Source organism: Chaetura pelagica, unplaced genomic scaffold (assembly GCF_000747805.2).
Source record: "Chaetura pelagica isolate M959 unplaced genomic scaffold, ChaPel_1.0 scaffold206, whole genome shotgun sequence".
Classification (NCBI taxonomy): domain Eukaryota; kingdom Metazoa; phylum Chordata; class Aves; order Apodiformes; family Apodidae; genus Chaetura; species Chaetura pelagica.
In genome coordinates, this window is record NW_009953801.1 from 735,375 (window position 1) to 744,484 (window position 9,110).

Here is a 9,110-nt window from a genome sequence, read left to right on the forward strand (position 1 = left end):
ATCCTCACCCCGCAGCCCGCGGGCCGCAGGCAGAGGCCGCACGGACCCGTCCCCGCAGGAGCTCGGCACAGACCCGCACAGGGCCCCGCCGAAAAAGGTTTGTTCGGTCGCTCCCCCGGGGAACCCGGCCCGTGTTTAACGGTTCAACTTCGCGTTCCCACCGATGGCTCTTCCGGGATCTGGGAAAAGCAGCCAAGGGGTGTTGGCAGGTGTAACAAAGTGCTGGTACTGGTTTTCCTTCCCGTGTTTGGGCCTTAAAAACGAGTTTGGATGCGGAATTTTAAAGCTCAAATGTCTGTTCCAGAGTTGATTTCTCCTTTCTTTACCTCCGAGGAACCCCCCCCCCTGGGTGTTTCCTCCCTTTCTTGCTCAGTCTTTCTTTAGCTGTTCCCTCTGTTGGGTTTGTGGATGGGATTGACCCTTTGCAATGTCCTAAAAAGCAGAGAATTGCACTTACAGTTTAAAAAAAAAATATCAGAACACCTGATTACTTTAACTACTCCCTGCAGTCCATGCAGAAAGGAGAAAGGCTGGTGGATGAGTTGTTTGGGCTTTGAAATCCTGGGGTGTTTCCCTTGGCAGCCTGATGACGTTTCCAGTGCATTCCCTGTTTCTGGCTAGTTGGTGGAAGGGGAAGTGGGAAGTGCTGTGTCCCTCCTGTAAAGCACTGTAGCTGCTGGGGAGGGGAAGGTCCTCTGGCTCATAGACCTGTACAGGTTACAGGTATAAACATAGAATCATTGAGGTGGGAAGGGACCCTAAAGATCACCTAGTTCCAACCCCCCTGCCATGAGCAGGGAACCACTAGGCCAGGTTGCACAAAACCTCTTCCAGCCTGGCCTTAAAAACCTCCAGGGATGGGGCATCAACAACCTCTCTGGGCAACCCATCCCAGTTCCTCACCACGCTTAGAGTGAAGAATTTCTTCCTAATATCTAACCTGAATCTCTCCTCTCTCAGTTTAAAACCATCACCTCTTGTCCTACCACTGTCTTCTCTGATGAAAAGCCCCTCCCCAGCTTTCCTGGAGCCCCTTCAGGCACTGGAAGCTGCTCTAAGGTCTCCCTGGAGCCTTCTCCAGGCAGAACACCCCAGCTCTCCCAGCCTGGCTCCAGAGCAGAGCTGCTCCAGCCCTGGGATCCCCTTGGTGGCCATAACAAAGAGGAAGGTGTCCTGCACTGGTGCCCTGTTGCTCTCATGCTCTGACCACCCGGAGTGTGACACCCACTGGAATATTGGCTGGTTTATCAGACAGGTCATGCTGCTTTGCTGCATGCATTCCTGTTTGAACTACACTACTTACAGATCTCCTGTGCTAAACTGTTGCCCAGTTTTGGGTGGGGGGGTTAACTACTTGGCTTGTCTGTGTTCATTGTAAGACACAATTGCAGAAAATTGGGCTGAGTGCTCGGCCTGACATATCTGGCCACAGGCATGGACAGCTGGATGTTGCACTCAAAAGAACTTGCCATTACAGAGGTGGCAGTGCCCTCGTTTTGTGGTGAGAAATGAAAAAGTTTTCCCAAGTCTCCTTTCCGCAACATAAACCCACTTGTTGCTCCTAGTATTTCTGCTAGGTGTAATTAAAATGAGGTTAAGCTGTTGTTTATGGTGACCAGAACAAGGGAAAGATTGCACCCATTTTTAAAAGGGCAGAAAGGAGGATCCTAGGAGCTGCCAACCTGACAGCTCCTCTCTGTGCCTGGGAACAGATCCTCCTGGGAGCTGCATAAAGGCATATGGAGGACAGGGAGGTGTTTGAAGGCAGCCAGCATGGCTTCACCAAGGGCAGGTCCTGCCTGACCAACCTGGTGGCCTTCTATGTTGGAGTGACTACATCGGTGGACAAGGGAAGAGCCACAGATGTCATCATCTTTCTGGACTTCTGCTAGGCCTTTGACATGGTCCCCCACAACATTCTTCTCTAAATTGAAGAGATGGGGATTTCATGGGTGGACTGTTTGGTAGATGAAGAATTGGTTGGATGGTCACATGCAGAGGGTGAACAGCTCAATGTCCAGACCAAGATCAGTGACAAGTGGTGTCCCTCAGTAGTCCATATAGGGACCAGCACTGTTTAGTATGTTTATCAGTGACATAACAGTGGGATCAAATGCAATCTGGATCAGATTCCATCCAGAAGGACCTGAACAAGCTTGAGAAGTGGGCCCTGGTGAACTTCATGAGGTTCAGCAAGGTCACATGCAAGGTTCTGCACCTGGGTCAGGGCAATCCCAAGCACTAACACAGACTGGGGGATGAAAGGATTGAGAGCAGCCCTGTGGAGAAGGACCTGGGAGTAGTGGTGACCTGGCATTGTGCACTTGCAGCCCAGACCATCCATATCCTGGGCTGCTTCAAAAGCAGCAAGTTGAGGGGAGGATTCTGCCCCTCTACTCCATTCTGGTGAGACCCCTCCCCTGCAGGGCTAGGTCCAGTTCTGGGGTCCTCAGCACAGGAAAGACATGGACCTGTTTGGGTGGGTCCAGAGGAGGCCACAACATAGATCTAGAGGCTGGAGCACCTCTGCTGTGAGGACAGGCTGAGAAAGTTGGGTGTGTTCAGCCTGAAGAAGAGAAGACTCCAGGGAGGCCTTAGAGCACCTTCTAGTGCCCAAAGGGGCCTATAAGGAAGTTTGGGACAGACTTTTTAGCAGGGCCAGTAGTGATAGGACAAGGGAGGGTGTTTTTAACTGAAAGAGGGGAGATTCAGACTAGATATCAGGAAGACATTTGTAACAAACAAGGTAGTCAGACACTGCCCCAGGTTGCCCAGAGAGGTGGTAGATGCCCCATCCCTGGAAACATTCCAGGTCAGGTTGGATGAGGCCCTGAGCAACCTGATGAAGTTGGAGATGTCCCTGCTCACTGTGTGGACATTTGACTAGATGGCCTTTAACCCAAACCATTCTACAATTCTTATAACAAGTGAAAATTCCTGAAGTTTTTTTTTTGCTTTTTACCAGCAGGTTTCCCAAAGGTCTGGTTTTGCCCTTGCAACGTTACAAACTGATAATGGCTTTTCATGGAGTATCAGAAGGGGTTAGGATCCATGCTACTTGTTAGACCTTACCAGTATGAAACACTCCCCATTTGCAGGCACCTCCAACCTGCTGTTGGCTCCTTGGGGCTGGGTTGCATCCAGACACAGACACACACCTGAGGGTACTTCTCGTGTGCAGCTGGGGCAGGGAACAGCCAAACCCCATGGAAAGGGAAAGGCTGCACTGCCCTGTCCATCTTGGGAAGGAAAACAAAACATCTTGTTGTTAGCAGAGTTTAGTATCTTATGAAGTATGTACTTCGCTTCTCCTACCTCCACATGAAAATGTTTTCTGCCCCTAAATTAAAAGATTTTTTAATAGGTGGTAGATGCCCCATCCCTGGAAACATTCCAGGTCAGGTTGGATGAGGCCCTGAGCAACCTGATGAAGTTGGAGATGTCCCTGCTCACTGTGTGGACATTTGACTAGATGGCCTTTAACCCAAACCATTCTACAATTCTTATAACAAGTGAAAATTCCTGAAGTTTTTTTTTTGCTTTTTACCAGCAGGTTTCCCAAAGGTCTGGTTTTGCCCTTGCAACGTTACAAACTGATAATGGCTTTTCATGGAGTATCAGAAGGGGTTAGGATCCATGCTACTTGTTAGACCTTACCAGTATGAAACACTCCCCATTTGCAGGCACCTCCAACCTGCTGTTGGCTCCTTGGGGCTGGGTTGCATCCAGACACAGACACACACCTGAGGGTACTTCTCGTGTGCAGCTGGGGCAGGGAACAGCCAAACCCTATGGAAAGGGAAAGGCTGCACTGCCCTGTCCATCTTGGGAAGGAAAACAAAACATCTTGTTGTTAGCAGAGTTTAGTATCTTATGAAGTATGTACTTCGCTTCTCCTACCTCCACATGAAAATGTTTTCTGCCCCTAAATTAAAAGATTTTTTAATATTAATTTCCAGACTTACTTGGCACTCGGGTCCCTCAGAACCCAACTGTGAAAGCACTGTCCACAGACCCTCTGGTGTTGGAGTCCCCTCAGAAGTTCTTCCTGCGCATGAAGCAGAAATTGCAGCAGCAGAAGCAACAAGGTACTTGGTATTGCTCTTAAAAAACCCTTTCTATCCTTATAATCTTTGGCAGAGCATGGTTCTTTCCTATATTCTGTGGGCAGTGGGAGAACAAGTGAAACAAACCTGCAAATCTGCCCGTTCCCACCTGGTGGCAGCGTTAGACCGGGTTTCACTGGGTTAGGGCTGTGCCTGCAGCCCGTGGGTGCACCTGCCTCTGGCAGCGACACCACCTGCCTCCAGGCTGCTGGGCTGAGCAGTTCTTTGGAGACTAGACGTAATGCTTTGCCAAGTGGGGGAGAAAGCTGGTGAAAAAAAGCCTAAACCCCTTATTTGCAAGCTCTTCTCTCCTAGCTTTTAATACATGAAGAGAGGAGGTTTGGTTCCATGAGGAATTGTCATATATTTGTGGGTTGTATTTTTTCATATTTTTACTTAACAGCAACCCTGTATATGCTTGAGTCCTGTAACTCACTTTTGAAAACACAGATGAAGTCAGAGATGCATGCCAAAGTCTTAGTAATGCTCAACTTCAAAACTCAACTTACCTGAAGACTCAACCCCCAGTGCCAGTAGCTCCCAGCACAGCAGCAGCATGGCTAGAAGTCCAGAACTTCAAGTTTGGAAAGACAGAAATATTTGAGGGTTTGGGTTGTGGTTTTTTTGTGAATACAGGTTTTTGTTGTGTTTTGTTGTTTTTTTTTGCTGTGCAAGGTGGATTCATTAAAGAGAGGAATAATGTTAGAGATATACTATTAATAAATATGAGGTGCATGCATTAGCTTGGTTTTGGGGGAAAGAAGGAGATATATCTGTCTTTAACAGCAGGGGGGTTGTTCTGGTGCTGACAAAAAGTGAATCCAAACAAATGCCAATTCCTGGGAGAAACAGGCAGTGCTTTCACTATTGCAGTACTAATCAGTACAGCCTCCTCTGACTAAAAACTAAGCTAAATTTATGAATGTGTTTTCATTAGTTCTCAAATATCCCTGATTTTTTAATTATTATTAGTTCCTATTTTTCCTTTTTTTTTCCCACCTGGCAGGTCCAACACCTTCCAACCCAGTCAGGCAGAACATTCCTCCTTCCACAACTACAGAAGTGCCATTAGTCAAACCTGCTTTTTCTGAGCAGCTCAGGAATTATCATCTGGAGTGTGTGGACAATGATAAGGGTGATGAGGATAATTTCCTTGTGGAATCAATGGATGCTGATGATGAAATGTCTGTCAATACAGTGACTACTTCTGTAATCTCTGCCCCTGTCAAAAATGGGGATCAGTTACAAGAAAGGCGGGGAAATGGAAAAGCAAAACATACTGAACTTCATCAAGACAGAAGAGAGTTACAGCCACGTCATAAGCAAGCTGCTCATGAAGTGGGAAAGATACTGGAGAACAATTCTGAAGAGCTCTCCCAGTGCTTTCTTGATATTCTGCTCTCTCCTCCCAGAGTCCACATTCCAAGGAAGGAAAAGGCAAAAGAAGGCTCTAAGGTCGCTTTGGAAAAACGTCCTACAGATCAAGTTGTTGGCAAAGCAGACAAAGAGGTGGGAAAACTTTAGCTGGTAGTTGTGATTTATTTATTGTCAGAAGTGATGAGCACTCAGAAGAGAATAAACTGCTATTTTATTAGATTGTACTGGTAAACACTTTCCCATCAAAAGGATTATTTTTTTTCTGCACTCCAAGATGACAAAGGTCAGGGCTTTTTTTTGTGTTTTGTTTGTTTTTTTGTGTTTTTTTTTAAAAGGGCTTTTGTTTTAGTATTCACAAACCATAGTGTGGGTTGAAAGGGTTCTCTACCTGAAGGAATCTCCTACATCTTCTCTTTAGTATGTTAATTGCCAAGTGTTGGTATGATGGACCTGAAACCAATCACTGGCCAATGCAGCTCCTGGCTGTCCAAGCAGGGGAGAGACTTTCCGTAGCTGCAGGCTGGGGCAGGTTCTCAAGTTAACTGAGACTGTACAGCTGATAGTGAGGGAAAAGTCTTGGCTTTCCTACAGAATATCCAGGCTTCTGTTGAGTTCAGTGGGACAAGAACCTTTTCCTAGCAGGCTGGACTGCAGCTCTGCTGTTCAATTCGATCCGATGCTGCTGGGCAGTATTTACAGCTCTGGGTACACCTGGAGGACCACGGTGTGCAGTGAGGTGGGCTGCATTCCTCAGCAGCTGCCCTCTCTCAGCTGAAGTGGTGAGGGGAAATAGCAGTTTCAGCTGCTACAAAAGGCTTTCTGAGAAGTTTTCTATAAGACAAAGGCCAGTGTTTCACTGTTTCACACACTGTTTTCTGAAGTGCAACTGCCTTGCTGGCTGTGGAGGGCAAAATGAAGGTGCTGCAGCTCTGTCAGCAGTTTGCAATACCAGGTACAGCCTTTTTAATGCTGGTTGAAGTTCAGCAATGATGTAGCTAATAAATACAATTCTGTTTTTTCTTGGGTATCTTTTTCTGAACAGTAATGCAGGACAGAGGACAAGGTGTAAGAGGTATGGCAAAGTGCTGGCATTTCTTGTGAGGAGCTTTTTGGATTTGCTAGAGGTCTTGGCCAATGACTTTGTCTTTTGAAGGTCAATATTCAATTACTCAAAAGTAACTGTAATTTAAATTACTCTCTTCATTTATGCATTAGACTCCAGCTTGATTATGCTTAAACATTTGTGTGTATAGCATTTGTTTTCAATTTTTCTGTTCAGGAGAATGGTGCCCAAATATCTCAAGTGATCCATCAGTTAATGTCTGCTTTGCTAATAATGCCTTGGTGGTGCTGTAGAGCTCAGTCTAATTTAAGAATTACTACTTTTTGTTTTTGTGGTAACAGAAAAATGTCTGCCTAACCAGCTGGAGAATTAGGGTGATGGATGGCAACACAGCAATATATGTTGAAGGAAAACGGAAGTAAGAAAACTTTTCTGCTTTAAATGCGATGTAGAACATGTTGGTTGGGCTCTCAGCAGCTGAGCTAGAAAGGCTAAACCCTCTGCACCTGGCTGAGCAGCTGCAGCTCTGACACTTGCCTTCTGGGAATATCTTGGTAACTCCTGGAAGCAGTTTCACACACTTCTTGCTGCTTTCCTCCCTAGCCACAGGCAATACAGCCCTCCGCCTGCACCCTAACCCTTGTGGCAGCACTTACAGCTCTTACTGCTTTTTAAAACCCTTTCTGACTAAGCACACTGGAGTGTTTGCTTCAGAGCCTGCAGGACAGCAGAGCAGGTGCAGGGGGGTGAGGCTGAGGAGTGGTGAACAGAAGGAACCGTGGCTGTCCTGGCTGAGGTGGCCATGGGAGCTGTGCCTCCATGGAACCTGTTCTTAGCCTTTGGTAGATACAAAGTGATGTTGTAGTTCAAACTTCTTTATCAAGGAAGAGGTGAATTCCTTCATGGGAACATGAGGTAGGGTGCCCACATCCAGGAAACTACTGGTTAAATTGTTATTTCAAAGTCCAGACCTGAGTCAATCTAAGTGCTTAAGAGGAACAGTGACAAATGTGTTTGTCAAGTAGGTCCCCCAAACTGGTGCTGACTGGGGGTCTCATGAGCTTCTGCTTCATGTCACAGAAATTCTGTGTTGTGGTTGCTTTCAGCCAAACTTGGGGCAGACTGCTATCAGCCTTATGCTCCTGCCATGTCACTTGTGAGTAACTTGGAGTTACTCCCACAGCTGCTAGATGGTGAGCCATGGCAACAGCTGACCCACCTGAACACTGATTCTGTGGGGTTTTGGTGATGTTTTTGGTCAGATTGTGTTCAAATAGCTAGATGATCAGGAAAACAAGTGTCAGAGCAGAGGGGTTTAGCTTGCAATAAATATGTTTGAAAACAGTCTGAAAATACATCCTTGGGAAAGAGAGTTCTGTAGCTAGAAACTACCTCACCCGGTGACTTCCATGCACCTCACTGGGCAGCAGCAGGGGTGTGAGGGGCAGGAACTCATTGTGCTTCCTGAGCCGGGCCAGAGGCTCTACCTGCTGGGGTAGGATTTGGAGGATTTTGACATTTGTTTCATGGCTCTATGGCAAAAACTGGTTCTCTCCCTTTGCACCCTTCCCTACTAACACATTGGCTTTCTGTTTGTGTCGGTGTGTATCTGATGCATGGTGCTTACATGATAATGTCTTTGTTCTGTAGATCCCCTAAAGTGACTAATCATAGTGTTTTGTGACTAGTTACACAGTTGAATGTTTTCATTGTGGTCTTGGTTTCAGTCCTTAATACTGAGCAGTAATGTGATATTTTGGTTACTGTTGTAAAAATATATAGATTAAAAAAGCAAACAGCCAAACAAAAACAAACACAAAAAATGTCCAAACATTCTGTAGGTTTTCTGCTCTAATGCTTGGGTCTGGTTTTTGTTTCTCATGGAGAATTCCCTTAGTAATTTATTAACAACTCTAATTTTTGTACATGTTAGGGCTCCTTCTTAAGTTGTTCTTGCCTTTAAAAAGGAAGGTCAGAAATAAACATTATAATCCTGGGGAAAATAAACATTTGACCTGTACTTTTGTAACTTACTTAGTGGTATCAGTGTGATAAGGAGCTGGATGGAGTCTCGTAGTCTGTTTTGCTTCTGCAGCCGAACATGAAGCTGATGTTCTGTGACTGACTTGTGCAGTACTTGACATGTTCAGTTGGTCTCCTGCCCAAGTGTTAACAAGCCCAGAACTGTTTCTCCTCCATGCTAAGAGAAAAAAAAACTAGCCCATCCTGCCAGTGTCTGTATTGCTCATCGAATACATTAACACTGCCAGTCTCACATGGAATACCAATATTCTAACTTTACATTCCTCCTCCTGAGAGAGCAGAGTGTTGTTTCTGTTCTCCATGTCACCTGTCTTTCCTCAGGGATATGAAGAACCTGCCCTGGCGCAGTAACGCCATCACGGAGCGCGTCGCCCACAACCAGGTGAAAACATCATCTGGCAACATCTACCTGCTGGAGGGAAACATGGATGAAACTTCCATGAGTAAAGAAGGTCAGATGATTCTGAGTGTGACATTACAAACTGGAAAGGGCTTTAGATTTATGACTGAACGTCCTGCTG

At 46.1% G+C, this 9,110-nt stretch overlaps 1 protein-coding gene across 1 annotated transcript in view; it reads left to right on the top strand.

Annotated features, from left to right (window-relative positions):
• Positions 1-9,110, top strand: part of MIS18BP1 (MIS18 binding protein 1) — a 180,228-nt gene that overhangs the window by 158,151 nt on the left and 12,967 nt on the right. The window contains exons 2-5 of the mRNA XM_010001202.1: positions 3,960-4,088; positions 5,113-5,615; positions 6,888-6,964; positions 8,911-9,041. Coding sequence (XP_009999504.1) covers positions 3,960-4,088; positions 5,113-5,615; positions 6,888-6,964; positions 8,911-9,041 — 840 coding nt within the window. The remainder of the gene's footprint in view (positions 1-3,959; positions 4,089-5,112; positions 5,616-6,887; positions 6,965-8,910; positions 9,042-9,110) is intronic.